Source organism: Falco punctatus (assembly GCF_963210335.1).
Source record: "Falco punctatus genome assembly, chromosome: 8".
Lineage (NCBI taxonomy): Eukaryota > Metazoa > Chordata > Aves > Falconiformes > Falconidae > Falco > Falco punctatus.
Window position 1 is genome coordinate 11,220,823 of NC_137588.1, and position 23,048 is coordinate 11,243,870.

At 38.5% G+C, this 23,048-nt stretch overlaps 1 protein-coding gene across 7 annotated transcripts in view; it reads left to right on the forward strand.

The window, feature by feature from the left end:
- Positions 1-23,048, forward strand: part of KANSL1L (KAT8 regulatory NSL complex subunit 1 like) — a 67,000-nt gene that overhangs the window by 12,551 nt on the left and 31,401 nt on the right. For 5 of the 7 annotated variants that reach the window (XR_013929897.1, XR_013929898.1, XR_013929901.1 and 2 more), the window contains exons 3-5: positions 11,516-11,657; positions 15,522-15,719; positions 18,477-18,598. Coding sequence is in view for 2 of the 7 variants with exons in the window: in XM_080398385.1 (XP_080254511.1) it covers positions 11,516-11,657; positions 15,522-15,719; positions 18,477-18,598 (462 nt within the window). In the remaining 5 variants the exon portion in view is untranslated. The remainder of the gene's footprint in view (positions 1-11,515; positions 11,658-15,521; positions 15,720-18,476; positions 18,599-23,048) is intronic. The other 2 variants (XR_013929900.1, XR_013929899.1) reach the window with 2 other exon arrangements.

Consider the following 23,048-nt stretch of genomic DNA (forward strand, 5'->3'; position numbering starts at 1 on the left):
AAAGTTGCAGGGTGTAGAGTTTTTCTTCTACACGCACTATGTGTATAATCTTCCGGAATCAAAAGATAGATCATCTCTGGGGTTTGTCAGACACAGCTGCTTGCTCTATCAAATAGTAATACATGTACCTAATTGATCAGGGAGAAAACCTGCTTACAACAGATTTTTCTGCAAAGTAAGTAGCTCTGTCTACTCATGAGAAGTCCTGTGCCCTGTTTCTCTAGTCCTCCTTCCCCCATCTGAATACAGTCCTTTTGCATCATTTGGTGGGATTTTTCCCTTCAGAGATATTTTCATGCTTTTCCTCTGATTTTTTGGAAGACATGTTTTACTGATTATCCTCCAGCAACCTCAGGCCTGATGAAGAAGCGCTGTTATATTTTTCCATGCTCACAGAGTTTATTGTGCCTGGAAACATTTACAATGTGCAGAGATAGTACCCCCCATTCCCCCCTTCTTTTTCCCTTAGATTGCTAGTTGGAAAGGGGGAAGATGGGAAATCTGCTTTTAGTACAAATACTTGGGGAGGGGAGCAGTAAGGCGGAGAGAATACAGGAAGGAAGAAAATATTATGACTAGTATCTCCAGTTCTAATCTGTTTGTTCTAGATTATTTTCCATTTTTCCTAGCATTTTTTCTCATGGCTAATTGAGCAACATCAATGCAGTTCTGCAGGCCTCACTATAGAAGGCACTGCTCAGGGGCTGGGGTTTATTGCTACTCTTTGAGCCACATTATAAGGGGAAGCTGTTTGTTTTTGCAAGGTCAGATCCTAATTTTCCACTCTGAGCTGTAATTTTGCTTCATACCTGATCTGAGAAGTCAGTTCTGTTTTTGGGAAGAGGAGGAAGAAACTCTGCCAGGACTAAATACTGCTCTCCGTTTTTCTTAAGCACAAAACCCCAATTGTTTCCAGTTTTTAAGACTTTTTTTAGTTTACAGGTCTGGGAAATGTCTTATTTGCATAGAAAATTAATGTGAGGGCTTTTGAATAAGTATAAATTCACAGGTGCTAATAATGCTGATTTTGGAATGGTTTATACATTGCTTTTTCATTAATTCCGTTCTCTTAATTCTTGGCTCCCATCACTAGGATGTGGGAGGAGAATTGTTACCAGGGAATGAAGGAAAAGATAGCTTTATATTACCTTCTACTTTTTACTCTAGGGATACATGTATTATATCAGAATATATTCAACCTCACTTGGTTGGATTTCCATAAGATGGATTTACAACTTCTTTAGGGTCCCACATGCATTTACTGGTTTTCTTTAGAGATCTCATGTACAGTAATAATAACTTGCTTTTGAGCAAGACTTCCTTCTCACAATACCAGAGTAATGTTCTTGTGAGTGAGGATTCTGATTTCTAACCTGTAATTACATTAATATTTTTGCAGCTGCTGAAAGCAGACTGAAAGGTTTTAATGAAAGGCAGAAGGTTTAACAAGTTGTAACCTGCAAGGGAATCTCAGAGCCAGGAATGTCAAAGCTTTTGAGCTAGATAGGTGTTGGATGCATATTAAATAAAAACTTGGCATTACTTTTCTGAATGGCAATTTAATACACAGTGAACATAGTATAGTAGAATAGAAAATAATAATCAGACACACGCGTGTACATGGAAACCTCACATGCTTAATTAAATGGTAGACAAGAGTTTAGTGCTTAGTGTCAGCTGCTGATTAATCAGTGCTTTATGGCTAGCGTTTTTTCTTTTGCTGTGAAATGTGTTTGCTTTAATTAAAATATTTGTTTACAAACAATAGTGAACTGTCTTTTTAACACCTTGTAAAGTGAGGGCAGCGTTATTTCATTTTATAGATAACTCTGATTTCATGAGAATCTACTTCAAAGGGATACATCCAGTGCCTTTGAAAATCAGCATACGTGGGCCCCTGATACAGGAAATCATTTAAATGCTTTCCTTTTCACATGAAATAAAAAAGTGTGCATAAAGATTTCCCAAAATAGGAATGCTCTCCTGTAACAGGGTTTCATTCATACAGCTAAATATGGGTTAGGAATGTAACTTTAGATGTTGGATTTAAATATATTGACCTGTGCTCTTTTTTACTGAAACTGAAATAAGTGTAAATTATTTTATTTTCATCAAAAGATTTTACCTAGCTGTTGTGGGTGCAAAAAAGTTTTCTGTTGGGAAATTTAAATCAATTTAATTTTCAGTTAGCAAAATTTTAATTACTGATTCTGGTATTGAAAAAAAATAAACCTGAACATCCGTGTTTGAATATATGAGCATTATAACACACACCCCTCCCTCCCTGCCCAAGGGGGTAGACTGGGAAGCGGTGAAACTCCACCCCAAGCTCCTACAAAATGCCCAAACCAAGAAGGCTGCAACTGTTCAAACCTACGTTCATTATAGTCTCCACTCCCTGTTCCTGCAGACCAGACTGTAGGGTTTTAACCTTGTCACAAACTCCATCCCTGCCCTGCAAAGCAGACAGCCAAGTACTAGTTGGTTCCTTCTCTGCTAATCGGAGCGTGCTTACAGCAACTGCAGGGGGACCAAAGGACTCTGTGATGTACCGGTGTGTTCCCAGGGCAGATGCCAGGTCACTGCTGGGGCAGCACTGCGAGGGGCTCACCCCGACCAGGGCTTTCACACTCGGCACAGCCCCTCTGCAGCTTCCTTTGGGTCCCGCAGGTCGGGTGGGTCCAGGCTTCAGGGCTTGGAGTAGGACCTGTCCCAGCTCTGCTCAGCTGCCCTCCCACCCAGAGGAGTGCTTTGGGGTTCTTCCAGCTCTCCTGTTAGCCCCTTCCCCGCAGCACCCCCCGACAGTGGTGGGCCTGTTGTTCACACCACCTGACATCAAGGCACATCCCCTTCAGTGAGGTGAGGGACAGCAGGAGGTGAAGGTTAGTGTGTGATGGTGCTTTTGCTGCTGTTGCTCCCCATTTCTCAGCCAATTGCTCTGCTGTGGGCTTCCCCCACCAGTCACAGCCACTTCTGAGTCTCCTCTCAGTCCCTGCCTGGGCAGTTTTCCCCTGTTCTGCAGGGCTGCAGCCCCTCCACTACCAAAAACCTGCTGATGATTTCCAGCGTGTCTGGCATGCAGGTTCTGAATCAACTGTTAGTTGTCTATCCAAAAAGTCTCAAAAAAGAATATGCTTTGTATTCATTTTGACATTGAAATCTGATACTGTATATAGCTAGAAAGAAATTAGTTATAAGCTGGAATTAATTATATGAATTTCACCTATTCCTTTTGAGAATAGATGTATAAATTTGGGGACCAGCTTCAGTGGCTGGACAGCATTGATATGCTACTTGTATGCTGTAATAATGTTCTATTTGCACATGTCTTTAAAGGAATATATTGTAAGATCTATTGTATTTTATGTTGAGCGTGAGATCCAGACATAGCACTACTTTCTTGATTTCTTTTTTAAGGCCAGTTGTGTAATAGTTACAGAGATTTCTAGGCCTGTGTTCCCGGTGTTTTGTTGTTAGTCTATTGATGTTGTGCCATTTCAAAGGCAAGAAAAGAATCTTGTTTCCAGGCAGCCCTGGTGTTCCTGAAGTTTCTTTCTTTGCATGTTAGAACTACCTGCTTCTTTGCTCCATATTGGTCTGATTTACAGCATGCTGAGGTTTAGTGGAGGAAGTTGGGGTTCTGGGGGAGCCAATGGAATCTTAAAAATTTATTTTTAACAAAAGGCATTAGCAGATTTGCATTTTGCAATGTATTTTTTTATTTTATTAAAAGAGAAACTGGTGCTGCTTGTTCATCTTTTGCAGGTTTTTACTTCTTGGGCAGTTAATATTCTAACTGACCCCACCTTCACTGACCAATCTGGCCTTTTATCATTAACAGCTCTAAAGAATTATGTAAACAGAATTGAAGATGACAAGCACCTACCAGCCATTGGAAAAGTTCAGCACTGTAACAAACAACACTGTTTTAAGAAGCCGAACTTTTAGTTTCTTTTGCTAAGCCTTAAATTGAGTTACCAATGCAGTGCAAGTATAATAGTTCAGTTTCTGATGTAAAACCTGTAGTAATAGCGTGATTCTTTGCAGAAACCCTGTAGCAGGCTGTATTGGCTGTAGCATCTCTTCAGTTTGGAAGATGTGATTTCTCAGATGAGAGAGCATACAAAATGCTTATGAAGTTTCGCCTTTACTATCCAAGCGCAAAGACTTTTCCTTTTTATATTGTCAGATTTCTTCTACAGCCTTTTTTTCCTGAATATTGCTTTCCTCTTCTCCCCTTCCCACCGTCCCTTCTAAACTTACTCGTGGAAGATGTAAAAATCTTACTCTGTTGCAACTTGATTTTTTTCCTCTAGTTCTGTACTATGAATTTTCTCTTCAAGGGAAAATCACAGGTATGGTTGATAATTTCTGGTGTTACTGCATAAATAATTCAGGCCTGATGGTTTAGCAGAAATATTCAGCTGGATGAAGTTTTTTGGTTTGAGAAGATAGATTGTATATTATGTGTTAGTATCAACATATGTTATTGGATGAAATTCTGAAAGTATTAAATGGTAACAGCATGTCAGCGATGGTGGGACCAGGCGTGGGTGCCAGAAATTGTTGTGATAAGCAGTTGCCGATGTCTGTAGATGATAGGGAGAACTGTAACCCATCTGTTCTGAAGCTGTGTAGTGTTTCAGAGGAAAATCTCTGCCAGGTAAAAAATTTCTGTTAAACACCAAAGAAGATAACAACCCTGGAGGCTCCAGAAGAATGACCTGATTGCAGATCTTTGCAGAGATTGCAGTATAATTTTGAGTACCAGAGAACTTCCCTTAATTGACTGCTTTTTTAATTAATTTATTTTTTTCCAGGGCATAGCTTGACTTGGTGCTGGTTGTCACAAAACAGCAGCATATTGCTCTCTGCAGTCAGACTGCAGCAAGCACTCCTGGATTATCTGAGCAACGACTGATAGCGAACTGTCAGAGTAAATAGTGTTTTGTTGTGTAGTATTGATCAGATATGATACCAGAGGATGATATTCGTTGCAGTTTGTTTTAATCTTGTTTGCACTCTCGAATGCATAGGAGAGACTGAGTTCATAAAACAGCACTCAGGTTTTTTTAATCATGTGGTTATTATGGGTTTAACCGTTAACTGGTCCAGGGGAATTAATACTTCAACAGCAACTGAAGTTAGTTCATTCTTAAAACAAACATTAAGTAGGTGTGCTGGAAGAATTAATCCTTGAGAAAGCATTTACGGGTCATTTCATAGTTGGACATGTTTGTTCAGCCATTACAAGTCTTGGAAGTTTTTGTTGGGAGTGGGCATTTTTATCTTGTGAGTAAAATCTAGATAAGATTGTCTAAAATACATGCACTACATATCTGGATTCACCTAATTTAAATTTTTCATATGATGCCATCTCCTAGTTTTCATAGGTAATCTCTTATTTACTGTCAGTGTTTGCAGAGAGAAGAAAAAATGGACACATTAAATTTTACCAGCGTGTTGACAGAAGGTATCAGAAGCCCTGTGCTCACCTTAATGGCTTGCAAGAAAATGCTTGTATTCAGGCCAGCTGCTTTGTGAGCATTGCCATGTGTAGTCACAGGAAAACTGACTGTAGTGTAAAATTAGGGGCAGCTCAGGAAATTCACAGGCTTGCAGCTCTGGTCGTGGGAGAGCCCCACACCATACTAATATGCTGTTGAGCATTTGTGATAGAGTTGCCATGTGGTGAATATTAACTGGTTTGTATTTTTCTACAGCTGAGTGAGCTTCCCAAGAGAATTGGGAGCTCTGTGATTTTTTTTCCCCAGTGTGTTGAGTCTTATGAAATTCATTGTGAGTCATATGCTGTCTGGGTAGGATTTAAACATCTGAAGGACTTTCTGATTTTTTGCTTTTCAGTTGAGTCCTTCATCAAAATGATAAACTTCTGCTATTGTTTTCAGTGACTCCCACCAAGGAATGTAATTAGCTCTTTATCCTGAGTGTAATCAGTCTATAGTTGTATGAGTTGCTTCTTGCTCCCAAATACTTCACTGTCACATGGTTGGCAACAGGCCTTTGATGGCCCAGGAGTTTCCAGTGAGGAGGAGGAGATGAACCAGCAGGGATGGTAGAGGTCAGGATCATGGAGGTGGTCACTTCTGAGCTAACTCTTCTGGAAACTGAATGACAGAACAACGTGGATTAAACTGAAGGGGACACGGCCTGGCAGAAAGATCAAAATACACTGTGTTAGGAAACTGAGCAGAAAATGTAAGCAGAAATGAGGAATAACTGCCATTCTTATGTTTAATGCAGAATTTTGGAATTGGAGAAATTTTTTCCACCCTCACTATGTGGGTGCCTTGTTCTCTGGGTTGTTCAAGTTTGAGGATGGTGTAACTAGAAAACGCTGGTATTCTTCAAAACCAACCTTTTGGAAGGAGGCTTGTGTTTTGGGTTGGCAAACCTGCATTTTGGAGTTTTGATGTGGGTCTGTTGCAAGCATGCTCCTTTCCTGTTCAGTAGGAAGCATCCTGTCATTGTCCCTGCAGAAATGTCGTGGTAGGGTTATATTACTTGTTCTCACTGTGAGTTACGAGGCTGGAAGGCCTTGATTTCCTTTTAATTTTCAGGTTATAAGATACTTGTGGAGAATCTTGCCTTGGGCACAGGACTGCATGCTATAAAACACTCTTTCCTATGCTCACAATCCCTATTTGAATCCTGGATACTTAACAGAAGTATCAATCCCAGGTTCTGTATTTTTTGTGCATTTTAAACACTACTGTGTTTCTGCTTCATTATTTATCAAATAATGATCAGGCTTCTTGTTTTGTTTGCTTATAAAAGTAAGATATCCCTAAAAGATTTAAATTCCACCCCTTTTCCTCTCCTGTAAACAAACAAACAAAAAAACCCAACCAGACACAAAACCCAAACAACAGTGTGTGTATGTAGCACAGCAAATTTATCTTGGTTAGCATTAAGGTTGCCTGGTTTTGAGGACAGACTGATCTTAGCTATTGGGACAACATAAATCCTACCCACAACATAATGGCGGCACTGGAAATGCTTCTCATAGTCCTCTTGCATTCTGTGATGCTGCTTTAGTTACATAAAAGCATGGTCTGTTCTCAATTCTTTTTTCTCTTTTTGGGGAAGTTGAGAGGGCCGAGTGGTTCATCCATATACAATCACAGAATTATACAATCATTTAGGTTGGAAAAGACCTTTAAGACCATCAAGTCCAACCATTAACCCAGCACTGCCAAGTCCACCACTGAACTATGTCACTAAGCACCACATCTATGCATTTTTTAAAATGCCTCCAGGGATGGTGATTCTACCACCTCCCTAGGCAGCCTGTTCCAATGCTTTACCACCCTTTCAACAAAGAAATGTTTTCTAACATCCAATCTAAAGCTCCCCTGGCACAACTTGAGGCCCTTTACTCTTGTCCTTTATTCTGTCCAGAGATCATGGCTAAAAACTTCTTTCATTTTAAGTAACAGTACTGACTGTAATAGTATATTACTTAGTACTCTTTACTTGCCTCTTCGGCCTCAGCAAAACCAAGTAGCTTTGATGAAATGCTTATACTACTTCTGCTGGTATTGATGATACCTAGCTGAATTCTTTCCCATACTTTGGAGTGACACAGTACAGTCTGAATGTCCACTTCCTAGTTATACTTTTGATCATACTTTGTCTGTCTTTGTGTCTCTGTTCCTTGTGGCTTGCTTGTTCTTCTGCATTTCTTTCTTTCTTTCTTTCTTTCTTTCTTCTCTTGCAAGTTGTGCAGGATTGACCTCCTGCAGTTCAATGAGAACAGGGGGAATGCAAGCCAGTATCTCACATGGAAACAAATTGTGCCTTTAATGCAATTCCAGAATGTTTTTCTAGAGAAATCTAAATGAGATGTTTTATTCATACATAGTCAGTATTGCTCTGTTCTCTTCCAATTCTAATGGTCTTGGATGAATGCAGGAGATCGTCTGCAGATTCAGTCATTGCAAGAGCAATAAGTTTATATGTAAGTTTAATATTTCATTTTGCAACAGTACTGAACATTAGAACCTTTTGCAAATGTAATGTGGTTTATATTGAATTGTCAGCAGAAGAACAAATCTGAAATTCCTGTGGAGGATGTAAGATGTTAGACAGCACAGAAACCAAGTGAAGGTGCTTTGCAAAAGGAGCACACCAGAAGCAGGACAGACAGAAACTTTTCTTTTCTTGTCTCAATCCCAACAGAGAACCAAGGCAGGAGCTTCTCCTTTAGCATCTGCTCTGACTTCCTCCTTCAGCAACAGGCCTGGTTATTTTTGTAACCCTGTGTAGTTGTTTGGTTTTGGTTTTTTTTCTTCTCTGGATTTGCAGAATTGATTAATTCATTGGTGCCACCTTGAAACAGCTTTCTTTACTGAGTGAATGTTATGCTCTCTCTAACATCCCAGGAACAGATTTACAAATATTTTTTAAATGTTGTTATTTTAATTGCAGTAGTGTGTTATCATTTGTCACTTGAGTGACTGTACTACTTTGCATGCAAACAGTTCACTTCGGGAGCGTGGGGATTGCTTATAGCGATTTTATCTTCCTCCGAGGAGTTACAAGGTCTAAATAGTTTGTAGAGAAATAGACTTAGAGGCAAAGATGGTAAATAAATAATGCAAGATCAATCAAATATGAGCGACAGAGATGGGAACAGAATTTAGCAGTACTCTCACCTCCTGTCCTGTAAATGCTAACGCAGGCTTGCTGCCTTGCCCTGAGCTTCCTTCCTCTTCCCTTGGGGCAGTGCAAATGTGTGTGTCTGCAAGGCATCAAGACTGGGAAAGCCATCTAGACTTAAACTTGCTTCATTCACCCTGGCCTCCACAGTTAAAATTAACCATGAGCAACTCTGTAATACATGTCACTGTGTAGGTGCCTGAGTGCTTGTGCAGGCATGGGGCAGCCTGGGCTGGCAGGAGAGAGAAGCTAAAATTGCTTCCTTTGGTGTGAGCTTAGAATGTCTGTGCTTACTTCGGTGGAAGCTCTTCCTTAGAGGAGCCTAAGGACATCATTATTACACTGTAATTAAAGCCTGTTAGTTTAATTATATAGTACAGTTTAAAGCCTTAAGAAATACTTGCATATATACTTGTTTTTTAGAATGAAGCAAAATACACATAATATATTCAACAGTGAATGCAATTAATTCAGGATTTATTATTGTGTTTAAGAAAAAAACCTGCAAACATGTTTTTGAAAAATAACTTGTGATTTCCTTGCTGCCATGCTCGTTTCATACAGTGTATGGGACACAAGGCAAGCTGTGACCCTTTCCACTCCACTTGTTTCCCAGCTGTGTGAACACTTTATTTCTCTCATGTGCTTCTCCCTTCTCAGTCTGTTTGAGGATAGCTCACCTTTCTCCTCACACTGTTGCATCTAGCTTGGAAGGTAATTCTGTCAGTGTGATTTATTTTCTTTCACCTGGGCTTTCTTGTTACAATGTCCTGGTCTGGGGGGGGTGTTGTTGTTTGTTCATTTGTCTTTTGAGAAAGGAGTACAAGTAAGCACTGCAATACTCCTGTTGGGGTTTTCTTAAACTTTTTATTAAAATGATCAACTAAGGGATTTGTTATAGCCTTATTAAGCAGCTCTTTCTTAGGACTAACTTTTTGCCATCCCATGGTCCTGAGACAAATCCTAACTATTCCAGCCACCACACTTGTGTGAACACATTAGTCAATTGAACGGTGACTTGGGTCAACTCGTAATTTGGATCCCCCCTTTCCCCACAAATTTTATTTTATGACTTCCAGAAGCATAAATGTGCAAAAATTGTTCAATCACAGAGAAGTTCTTGGCAAGAAGACTTGGTTAAAGCCTAAGTAACTAGGGCTATTTATTATGTACTGGTGATAGTGGGGAAAACAGAGAGAAATAAGAAGGGGTTGTCAGAAAAATGAATATTCACAAGATGACTTCGTATGCCTTTTATCCTGGGACAAAATCACTAATAGAATATATAAAGTGTGAACAATTCCTTATGGTAGCTATTTATAGAGTTCTTTGAGTTTCTTTTTGATGGTAATCCACTTGTGATTACCTTTGCTTGCACATAGAATCTGGATTTTAACAGGACATTTCAATCTTCTGTCTAATTTTGTATGTTCATTTTGTCTGTGTAGGAGAGAGTTTAAGCTGGTTGTAAACTATGTGGGCAGATAGTTTATGTTAAAAAAGGGAGAAATTACGTATTTTAGAAGTAACCTACTGGAGTCTGTGTCTGTTCTTACTATTTATGATAACTAAAGTAGGCTGAAAGTTCTGTGATTTTCAGTTCTGTTATGTTTTATAATGTCTGAAAATATTAGGATTCTCAAGTTTGGTGATTCTCTACTCATGCCAGGAAATGTGTAGCATCTTTTGCAGGGTGATGTGTACTTTCCTTTTATTGTAGAAGTAGTTGACACAAAATTCTGCATGAAACAATTGCGCTTGTGTGATGATCCTATGCCTATTTACTGGCATCTGCTTTTTCTTGTGTCTTTTGTGATACTTGAGTACTTTTCATTGGCTGGGGAATGGGGGATCACATACTTGGCCTGTGCAAAACTTACATACACTACTATCCAGGATTTAAATCCAGTAGTTATCCCAATAACTTGAATAAAAGCTCCTCTTTTCCAGAAGCTGGATTTTACAGTTCATTTAAGTTAGCTGTAACAAACTACTTTACAACTTATTGGGGAAAAAAAACCCCAGTCATTTTCTTTAAATAAATTAATTCAGTTAATGGTAGGATACTAGCGCAAGTTGCATACTAAAATACTGCATTGTGTTGTCTCTGTTGCTTAAACTTACTGGATATTAAGATTATTTATTGAGTGGCACTGTTATGTCATTCATTTATTTAAGATGTAGGTTGAGTAAAGTTTGCTGATACCAGTGATGAATTTGACATAATAAAGTTAAGCTAATCACAATGTCAAGTACTGGGAGGCATCTTTTGTGTTACAAATTACACCTATTTGTAAACAGCAGTAAGAGTGACCTAGGTATACCATACTGACACAATTATATTTATAAAATAGCTTGAATGAAGGGAATTTAAGCTACTTGGGTTTTTTGGGCCGTGACTTGATATCTAGCTTGTCATTGCTGGATGGTGTTTTATTTGATTCCAATTGTTAGCAAACAATATTCGTGGAAGCTTGTGGGAGGAAGTGTGGTGTAAGAATTTGGGTTCTTGCTGGTAGAGCTACTGGAATTCTTTACAAATCTGTAATCTGCATTAACTGATATAGTTTGGTAGTTTCTTCAGCTTTGGGTTTTATAATACTGAACATAAAACCAGCTTAGCCTGGGAATAGCCAGTGAACATTGGTTGTACTGGTTTGGGCAAGTTCTGTAGTTACAGAAATAAGCTGATGTGAAACTGAATGGGTATAATCAGATATCTTTTGAAAGCAACTGAGATGCTTGCAACATGAGGCAGAGCAGCTGTCAAAAATGTTCTTGTGCAAATGTGGTTATCTTTATTTTTGGACTAACCGGCATTTTGTCTTCACAGCAGCTATACTTCTGAATGGAAGTGGCTTGCAGACAGAGCCAGAATTGGCAGCCGTTGGACGTGGCTTCAAGCCCAGATTTCAGAACTAGAATACAAAATCCAACAACTAACTGACCTTCACAGGCAGATACGTGCCACCAAGGTATTGTCTGTAAGCTCATAAATGGGCTTTTCAAATAATCTTTTGACAGTGTTTCTTGTAATATTTATTTCTTTGGTTCCTTGTTGTTGTTGTTTGTTTTGCCCTAGAGTTCTTGTATCCATGCAGCCCATTGCATGCAAAGGTTAATAAGAAGGCCGTCAGGAGCTAAAAAGTATTGTACCCTAGAGGCACCAGTACAGGACTGGGAGTTGGGAACTCTTACCTTCCTGTCTGTGGTAGTTGGTGACTTTGTTAGCGACTTCCAGGGGCCCTGCAAAAGCTACTGTGTTTATCATCCTAGTTTTTTCACTCTGCAGAAAAGGCAAGATTTGTTTTTCTGGTGGGGTGCTTGGTTATTCAGTTTTGTGTTGTGGGGTTTCAGGGTTGGTTTTTTTTTTTATTATTTACAATGTGTGTTTATTCTGAGGATTAGCTAGTTAATGTTTGTACAGCACTTTGAACAGGTCAAGGATTAATTATTACTAAAATTCCAATGTGTGTAACTCATGTACTAGTTTTTGTAAATCGAACTGGCTAGACAGTGGGAAAGTCACATTCCTAAACCATTAATAATCTATCTATCGATTTAATGGGTTCCCCAGGTCATTCTTACGTGTAAGAAGCCAAAACTTGTGATAATTCTGGCAGTGTGATACTGAGGGGGTTTAGAGGAGGGCTCTTTGACTCTCCATAGACGAGTCTCATGTAGGTTGTTTTATCTATGCTGGGGTCAGATAAGCACAGATGGAGAGGGGCCAGAAGATGCTTTTGATTTTATGTGGCTGAACATGAGACTTAGAGGGAGTTTAAAAGGAGAGGGAAGTCACCCCAGAAGGCATTTCCCTCTGATGACGTAAAGAAAAATTATCCCCTCTTCTCCTATTGCCTTCAAAGCCCTTCTCTTCATATTGAACTTTGTCTCTCATGCTCCAAACTTTTCCCCAGTCAGGTTTTTCGTTAAAAAGAACACTTGAAGAGCCTTCGTTTGAGGGTCCGTCCTGCCTGTGTGCCCACACAAGTAAAATTAGATTTTGTATCTTGGTGAAGACAAGGTGAAGGGTGAGAATGCCCGTATTTTAGTGTTGTCCTAAATAGCAGATACCTGCACACTGTTAAACTCAAGAGCTATCAGCCTTTAGGGTGGCATAGGTCTCATGAGCTGCAGAAGACAGAGAAATGAATAACAGAGAAATGAGAGAAAGAACATTCTTTTTGTCATGCGTTTTCTTCGCATTAGGTGGTATGTTGGCTTGTAGCCTAGTCATCTTCCTGGTGGGGATCTTTAGTGACATTCCTTTTTGCAAACTTCATGCCCCTTTTACCAGCTGTGGTGTTAAGTATTTGGCTTTGTGTCCCATAGTGAACGTAGACGCATATTTTCTTAAGCAGCAATTTTTTTTGTGTACACGTTTGTCGTACACCAGTGCAGCAGCTACAGAAGGACACACAGGCTGATAGAAGAGCTCTTTGTTTTCATTTAGTGACTGCAGAGTAGTTACACAATATCATTAGGATTTTTATGCTGTGTTTAATGGTTTCAGAGCGGTTTTTGTGTATTTTGAGTGGAAAAAAGTGTGATTCGTAGCCAGTGAACAATGATTGCAAGCAAAACACCACTTCTCCAACACCATAATGCAATGGGAAGGGAGATGGTTAATTTGTGGGCAGTTTCCTGGCCTACTACATTGTCTTCTCCATCTCTATGCATGTAGAAGTAGCAGCTCTGGATCTTTGACAGTCCTTCCACTTAAAAAAAAAATTATAGCTGCAAAACAAAAAAATTCCATTTAAGGAGTGGGGGAGGTGGGAGTTCATTGTCAAACTCTACTGGTTGTAACCCATTTAATTTATAATTCCTATATAGTCACTATTAGTCTTCTAATTCTGTACTCTTCCTCTTCTGTGCCTATTCCATCTCTCCCTCTTCATACAGTCTGTCAACTTGCACCTTCCTTTTCTGCTTTCATCTTTCTCTGCTTGGTCAACAGGACTCTGCAACTTAAAATATAACTCCAGTGGTAGTGTGGGGTGTGTCCCCCTCTTTTCACCACTTTCCTGTGTGTCTTCCTATTACTCTGCCTTCAGAATCTGTGTTTTAGACTTTTGTGAGGGTTTTTTCTCCACTCTCTCTGTGGTCATGACATATGATTCTTTCGCTAAAAAGATCTGAAGATTCTAAGTTCTGAAAGAGTCTAAAACTGTCGAGCTAGCTTGTCCTCCTGTTGTGGCACATAAAAATTAGATCTGTACTTGAATTTCCTTCAGCGTACTGCCTACTTTGTAATTGCTGTTGTCTACAGACTGTAGTATGATACTGTCTGGATTCGTTTCCATCTGCTGTAAATGGAAAAGCACAGATGATGGGCTACTACTTGATAAGTGCTTGTAAGGAACATGGAAAATCTAGCATTGAGTTGATTGAAATTCAGAATCTCTGTGCCCCTTTTGGGTACTAAATCAAGTCTTCAAGCACCTACATTTGTTTTTAGAGAATGTTTTTGTTCTCAGATTTGAATTTATAATTCAAACAGGAGAGTAAGTTAGAGACACAATGAGAACAGGACAATTTCACATTTTCTGCTAGTCTTCCCTTTGAAGTCTCTTTGAGACTTGCTTTCATGTTTCAGGGCAAGTTGCTGCCGAAGCAACATTCAAGGTGTTAGTAAAACTACAGGATCCCTAATTTTCCACAACCACAATGTAGGTGAAGTTTGTCTTGCTTAAGGAAATAATACAGGGGTTCCTTGTGTTCACATGATAACAGTCTTTCTTGGGTTTAGTGGAATTTTCTCACTAGGAATTAAAAATTGAGGCAGTGTAGTTGAATGGTCCCATTCTTTCAGTATCTGCTTGATATTTGAGTAACAGGCAGTACTTAAAAGCAAGTAAGTTATTTCCCTTTCTTTTTGGTAGAAGTCTGCAGAGATTTGATAGTCTTTTCTGAGTATTAAATTGATTTGCTCGAGATAATAACAAATTAAGGGACTATTTGAGGAACTAGTTTTGACTGTTACAAAGTTATTTGTGCTTAGTATTTTGTTTAAGTTGTTGAAACAAACCAAGTGAGATGTTACCTAGGTTTGTATTTGACACTTGTTTTCTAATCTGTCATGTGGAAAATGCAAAGGGGTTTCTTTTCCTAGTTCATCTACGAAACTCTTATTATTTCTCTACCATATACAGTTATATTTATCTTATTAGGTGGCATTCTAGATGATAGACCATGTCTGATACCACATTTGCACAGGTTGTCTTGAAAAGCAATGAGATTGCTGTAGTATTTAGGATAGTTACCTCTGTAATTATGAAACTCTAAAAATGCTCATCTTAAAAAAATAAATTATTAAATTGTAAAAGGCTTTTGTTTTGAATCATATACATCTCTGCTACATAAAAAATAACAACCGTGATGTTTTGCTTTGAACATGGATAGGAATAAGAGAAATAGAGCACTTTAAAATGCCTCCACAAAATTTATTGGCTGCAAAGACTGTAACCAACTTCAAATCAAAGGGTGATTGTTTCTTACAGAAAAACCTCTTAAATCAGCGGGCAAATGATCATATAGTTGCTCTAATAAGTATGAATTTCTGATTTGAATTTTGGCACAGATGTTTAAGCAGTGGTGTAACACTAGAGCAATTCCTGTTATAAGGAGTAGCATGAATGGTGCAGCTTTTCATTAGTAAAAATACCTACTATTTCTATATTTTAGCTGTTAAGTATATTTAAAATCTAGTTTGTGTGCTCCAAAGAGTTGCTGGGAGGATTTAGGGGGCATGTGCCAGGTTTGACTGCCCCTTAAAAATGATTTAGGAGGGTTAATCCGTTGTCAACCAACTGTGTTCAATTGCTGTTGTCTAGGGGATGGTGATCTTAGAAGAATTCCCATTTCCAAAAGACATTTTGAAGAAGCAAATACAATTGACAGACCAAGAAGCTTTATTAAACGCCACAGGGAATTCGCAAGCTGCCATTGAGAGACAGGATTCTTTGCCGGAGCATGACTTTGAAATGTCACCCAGCAGTCCTACCCTGCTTTTACGAAACATAGAAAAACAGGTAAAGTAAAATAAGAACTGAACGATCAATGGCGCCAAATGATTTACTTCAGAAATAGGGCAGGTTCCATGGTGATGACTTCCAAAAAGGAAGATATTTCGCAATTGAGGGTGCGTGCTGATGAATTGAAGGGCTTAAATAACTACATTGTACACCAGGTTTACAAATTAACCTTTTATTTCTGATGTGTCTGTGTTACCGCTTTGTTTCCATCAAAGTGGCCACATAACAACTTCTAATAGTTATCCACAAACCTGCCTCTCCTTTATAGTTAGGTTTAATGTAGTGTTGCCACAGATTGTTTCAGGAAATACTTATGTGAGATGAAAGGGTACAGCTGAAGATGGAGGTATGTTGCATTTGAAACAAAACCAAAAAAGAGCCCCAACAGAATATAATTGTTGGTTTGTCTTTTCAAGCATCATAGGAATCTAGTTTGGAGCTGAGGAATTCCAGGTACTTAACAGGCATAGTGTAGGCGTAGCTGTGAGCAGAGTTTCGGTTCATGGTGTTCAAAACAGTCATTTCCAAGGTTAATTCCAGGAAATACGATATAGACTCCAGCAGGGTTTTCTTTTGCTAGAAAGTACATAAAGAATGTGGTAGGATCACATTGCTGAAGGAGATACAGGAAATTTGTTTTCAGAATGAATTTATGCAGTTAGCGTAAAGCAAACCTGACAAGGCCATTATGGTTTGTGAATATGTTGCTCTCTGCTGTACAAAATTCTTGGTCATATACACATTTTTAAATGGGATAAAAGTAGCTTTAGGTACTAATGCCTGTTCCTGAATCTCTGTGCCAATTTTTCTTATTTGATAGTCATACTTTCCTGTTCTTAAAATGCTTCCCCTGTTTGATAGATCTTATCCACAACAGACAGGAGTAAGGAAGCAATGAAACAGGAAATTTATATGCGCAGTGCTGGCAATTGCACAAGGTAAACCAAAGAGCATTTTTAGAATGTGGTGAATGTCCCCTCTTTAAGTGATTACTTGGAGAATTAAATACACTTTTCAGTAAGACATTTGACCATTAAAATAATAGCGGTGTGTTTCCTGGTCCCTAAGTAGTTACAAACAGAGGTCTAAGAAATTTGATTACTTGGAAGTAAAGGTGTTCTTCATTTAAGGCATCTCACAGATTACATCAGATTTCTTCCCTTTACTCCACAAAAAGCTTGGGGGTTGATTTCCTTTTTGACTATCAGTTCTATAAATCAACTTTAACTCTGAAGGTCTGAGTTTCTTCTTGTTCAGTGTCAGGACTAGTGATGCTGTAGGCTGTGAACATTCACAGATATTCCCACAGAATTCTTCAGTCCTATGTTAAAGTATTTATTTGTTAAAAAGAAACAATTTTACTTGTGAATAAAAAAAAAATTCATAGAAATTACAAAGTGACTGAGCCTGGCAATTTTTATTAATACTGTTTTCAAGTCCTTTTCATACCTCTGTGATGTTTAAAAATGTATATTTTTCCTTGTGATTTGGAAGTCTGCCATTGTTTCAGTGCTTTTATATTCAGTATAGACTTTGTTCCTTACAGATTGAATACTTTTAAGATTTTTGAGTCAATCTGCTGAATATTTTACTGGCATCTTGTTTGCTTTGTCCAGACCTTTTGTAAATGACTTGCTATTTCTGTGCTTTAATATCCACCCCTGAATATTTTATTCTGAGACAAAATTTTTACCCTACTGCATCACTTACACATGAACAGAAAAGGCATGAGTTGTAATAAAATGGAAAATAATTTCTTCTGCCTCTTTCTGCATAAATGGTAGTCCCTTCAAAATGTAAAGAAAACTTACTGGGTAGCCTTTTGCAAGTCTTGTTTTAAACAATCTTAGTTATGAATGAAAATCCTACAAAATAATGTAAAAGTTTTTTTAAAAAAAATTACACCATTTCAGATCCTTTAATTTCTGTTTAATGTGCAGAACACAGTTTCCTCTAAGAAAGCTACATTTATTGTCAGAATAGCCTTTAAGGTTTGACATTTAAAACAAAAAAATCTTTGTGAAAAGATATCTGGAGTCAGTCCACAATTCATTGCTTTATAAAGAGTAATTCTTAGTCTTAACAAATTAGCTGCATTTGTTTTGTGGCAGTTCTGAAAGTCCGAGTGTTGGTGGAGTGGGGACTTCTGCTTGCTATTTTTGAGGATACGAGAAGATTTTAGCCATTCTGTCTGTAGTTATAGTAGTCCTCCTGTAGTTACACTTCCTTTTATAAAAACACCTTTGTCAAACTACAGTGAGCAATGAAGAGGATTTTTCTAAGAAAAATACTTGGAGTGAACAAAATGTACAACGAGTAGACAGCAGGCTTTTTTTTTTCCCCTTGTTGAAATGCTTGTTGAATGGCCAGTTAGCTGCTCTGGGCTGCAGCTGTTGTAACATCAGCTGTAAAGTGTTCTGTTTCTTTTGCCTTTTTAAAAAAACTGGCTAAAATACTAAGATCTCTAATGTATTTTGTGTACTACTAACTCAAATGTATAAACAATGTGCTTGGCTGGTTGCTCAGGGTTGTGTCGTTTTTTTGTTGGTGGTGTGTTGTTGGGTTTTTTCTTTCTTGTATAGTTGAACATAATTGTGAATGAAAAACATGCCACACTTGATTATTCACAAGAAGAAACTAAATATGATTATTCCATGATGTGTGTGACTGGAATCCTCGGTAGGGAAAAAAACCCCAAAAAAACAGGACTGGATAAAAAGTCTGACTACCTTTTATTTTTTTATTTTTTTCCAGAGTGCGCAACTGAGTGAAATCATTAGCAGCCTAATTGCTCCACTCAATCTGTCTCCATCTTCTTCATCTCTTTCATCCAAGACCTGTAGGCACAGACACCTGGTCAATGGCATCTCCTTCAGGTAGGTGACAGGATGGTAGCATTTTCTTAGATAATAACTTCTAGTAAAGTTATGTAGATGGAACTGATCATCACTACAGTAGTAAATCAGGAAAAGAGAGCTGCTTTCTGCAAGCTTCAAGAGAAGTCAAGTCTTGCTTGTAAGGTTGAAAATAGTAGGGTTTTGTACTTACATCGTAGAAGTATGCAGTCACTAAGTATATTTAAGTCCTGGGAAGATGAATGTATCTGTGAAGTAGTGAAAGGATACAGTAAGTAACACACTACTGATTATTTCAGAATTAATGCATTCTGTCATGATGACTACAACTTTATTTCTGGAAAATCGATGAACTAGACTTTACTAGATTAGTCAAATACATAAGCGATGGCACCAGTGGCAGCTTCATTAATTTTAAACATACCAGTTGTCAATACAAGGCAAAATTTTCTTTGTCAGCTACTTTTTCAAGAATTTGGAGATACTATTTTTCCATTTGTGGTCTTTTGTTCTGGATGGGTATACCTTGCAGGATGACTATAGCAGCTCAAAATTAATGTTGTAGAAAAATGTTTCTTAGTACTACTCCATACTTAGTATTTCCATCTTTTATTCAAAGATTTTAAAGTACAGTACAGGCTGTAATCAGTGTCAAAACAGCGTTAAGGTAATTGACTATGGTCCTGTCTTACAAAAGACCTAGGTATGTATGTTGGGTATTTCTCCTGAGATACTGGTAATGTGATTTTTGAGGATGGAGGGGTTGCTGTTATTCATAGGTCTTAACTAATATCAGGTGGATGAAGAAAGTGTTCCCTACTAGAGCTTGGGGGTTTATGGTAGTGTCTGCAGCAGAACGTAATTCCCTGGCTCCCAGCTCCAAAAGGAGCTGGCTACACCGTCTGTTTCAGCAGCTTTGCCGCAGAGGCTGTAGCCTCCCACAAAGAGATTATAATGAGCAGCTTGGATGGGCAGCTTCTTTAACTGCCGTCTGTTCCCAAGTGATTGTGTGATTGTGCCCTAAATTTAAGGATGAAGGGGTCTTGTCACGTATCATTCATGCTCCTGACATATCAGTTGTTTACAGATAATGTAGGGGAAAATCAGAAGATTCCTCTGAGTTTTGGAATATAAATAGGCCTGAATTAAGAGTTGCTAATAGAGATGGGTATGTGGAAGAAGAGAGTAATGTAGGCTGTTAGAAGGCTGTGTTTGAATTTGTGACTTTTTCATGAAACAGATGAGGAGAAGGGTTCTGCTATTAAAAATGTTTTTAGGAGTGCATGAAGTTGACTTCATGATGAGGCACTCTAATGATGTAACTTCAAGCCACTTCTCTTCTGATTTATCAGGCACTGTCCAAAATCAGTCTTCTTTCCATTTTATGAGCAGCACAGTTGTTTGCTCACAGACCACTCTGTCTAAGGCTGGTTGTTTTCTACTCGTGACCTATAAAAGCCCAAAGAAGAATAGGAAGAGTTGGAAGATTTTCTTAGTGCTATAGCTCTAAACTGGAGTCGGTGAGTTAGGTGTTGGAAGGGAATCTGAGAGACTTGCAGAGCTTTCTAGATGTCATCTTAAAAATCAGTTGAATAGTTGATTTTAATTTTTAACTTCTTGTGAAGTGTTTTGAAATCTGCAAATTAATACCGTTCATTAAAGATGGTAAATAAACATGACATAGAGTGGTTATCATGAGACTCCTGCAGGAAAATTCGCTGCCACCTACTTCTTGGGTTTTTTTCCAGTTTTTTGTGGTATGTTGTTGTATAGTATTGTGTGCAATTAATTGAGACAGTTACAGACTACAGTTAACTTCATTTCTTGGCTGCTTCTCCCCTCGTTCTTTCTAGAGCTCACTTTATTAACTACTAGAGAAAGTAGAAGCCAAAACTGAATGGAAAGTAAGGTGACTTTTTTGTTCTTGAAGAGGAAAAAAAAAAGGGATTATAGTGACTTTTATTTAAGTAAATTATTGAAATTAATTGTAGGCTGTTGATGTGAAAGATATAATAGTCCATGTTTAAAGTATGTCTAAGTGTGTGATGGTTTGAGGTAATCATGGGGGGTTGCACTATGGTTGGTTAGTTGGACTGATCCCAGTGGAAATGGAAGTGTACGTATGATTCCTGGTTGATTAAATGTGGGTAACCTTGAACTGCCATTTGTCAAGGTCTAATTTCATTAGTGGTTTCCTTTTTCTATGTAGCTTTTCTTTGCCTAATTAAATCTAGATGTCAAGATTAGCCAGATGCATTGTATGAAGGTAAATGTTCATAGAAGCAGTTCCCTAAGCTAGCAGTAACCACTTTCTTATGAGAGGAATGAAAAAGTTCATTTCTTCAGTACAAATAGTGCCTGTCTGATGGCTTGCTGTGCATGTGTGTATCTGTGAGTGAGGTCTCTGCTCTTTAGCTAGGCTACAGAGCAAGAAAGGCCAACCTATGAGCTTTGGAAGGAATGTTTCAGCAAATTCATGGATTTTACATCTGGCAATGGTTCATTTTGCTCTTCTGTAGAATCACGTTTTGAAAACCACCCAAACTAAGATCAAAATAAATGGATAACTCAAACCTTGACTGGGAAGCCTATTTACACAAGTAGCAGGAAAACCATACTGCTGTGTACTGGAGCTCCAAGCCACGGAGCTGAGATCTTTGCTTCATCTGAAATTGGAGCTGTGCATTACTGCAGGGCCCAGGAAGGTAAATAGAGCAGCTGGCAGAGGCTGAAGAGAGGTTATCAAAGACCTGGGCCAACCATGAGAACCAAGGCAGGAATCACAGAAGTTGAGGAGCTTTTTGTTCTAATTTACCTGTCCAAGTTGTCTTCCACATACCTCCCTCTTACATGAAAGTCTAGAAATAGGCCTTGGCACCACCTAACTTCAAGGCGGATAATTACAGAGAAAATATTTTTGAGAGTTCAGAGAAAATATTTGAAGAACTCTTCTGCATGGAGTTTAAACATTGTTTTTCTTTCTCAAGCCTTAAAAATGCAGTGTTAGCATTAAAAATGTCATGCTTAAGTACTTGGGGCTTTTTCCAGCAGTTACTAGTATGTTCCTTTAAATACTTTGTACTATCCCTCTTTTAATTAGCACATTTTTTTCATTGAGTCTGTGTTGCTTATTGGGATTGTTCTGGTGTGTCAGAAGGACAGCTCAAATTCAAGCCCATAAAGCCTTATTACCACACCAGCACAGCATGGGATGGTGTTTAATCATGCTTTCATAGCAAGTGCTTCTATTTAATAAAAATGTACTGTTAGAAGAACAGTAAAGCAGCTTGTCAAAAAAGATGGATAAATGGCCTTGTCATAAATTCATTTTTATATTTTATTGTGTATTACAACTTTACTAATAAGTCTGTGACTCGCCAGATGACGTTCATTAGAGAAAATAATCATTTGTGCAGATAGATGACCTGTTATGAATCAAGGCTAAAATATCTCGTATACTTGCACTTCTTAGGCAGTTTAGAGTTGCAGTCAAGGTCTTCAGTATTGTAAAAATAAATGCACACTTGAGTGCTCTTTGCAGCAAGCCTTCAGCTTTGCAGACAGATGTTGCTACAGCAACAAAATAAAATCAGGATACCTATAAAAGTGAAGTGCATTCTTCCCATGGAGTCATTCCCACCTAGTGTACCTTGTTCTGGTGAGCAGGCTGGCTGTAGATTGGTGAGAGTGATCCAAGGTTGTTATACATACAGGGTTTTCTACTGCTCTTAGCCCTGTGTTGTCACGTAGGTTTTGTGATTGCCTACTGTATTACCAAGGATGTGAGTACAGCAAGTGTGTGTGGAGGTACAGTTGTGGAGGGATGATGCTATAACACTGAGAGGGATTTAGAAGCTATAGACATGGGGAAGTGCAGGTAAGAGTGAGATTTCATTTTAATACAAAGCTTTCCATGTGCTCATGTGGACTCTGTCACATTGTGACTGGAGCTGAGCTTGCAATCTTCCAAATCACCTAGGTCTCACCAGCTTCTAGGTCTTAAAGGCAGACAAACAGGCTAGACTTTCTTCCTTCCTCAAGAGCTTCCCTCAGGCTGGGCTTGAGCTCTATTGGCATGCCCCTGGAAGTGAAGTTTAATGGCCTTGTATTGGTTAAACTAAGCATGCAGTTCCTAATTTTGATATAAATGCTTCACAGTGAGTTGCAGCCTCCATGCTGAATGGATGCTGGTTTGTAAAGCTTTACTCAAGTTTCAGTTCTTGAGCAAAACTAAAAAATCTTGAAAGTATTAGGGCAGGACTCCAGGTGTCCTTTACGTTAGCATGATTGCTGTCTTGAATGGAATGCAAGTCTGTAGGGAAATGTTAATTCCAACTTAAAAACATAGATGTTAGGACTGTTAGAAAGAGAGTTCTTGAATTTGGAAAAAACAAAAAGCATTACATGCTTAAGGGCTTAACTTCATTTTGACATTTGTTTCCGTGAGGCGGACAAGAATGATCAACTTCCT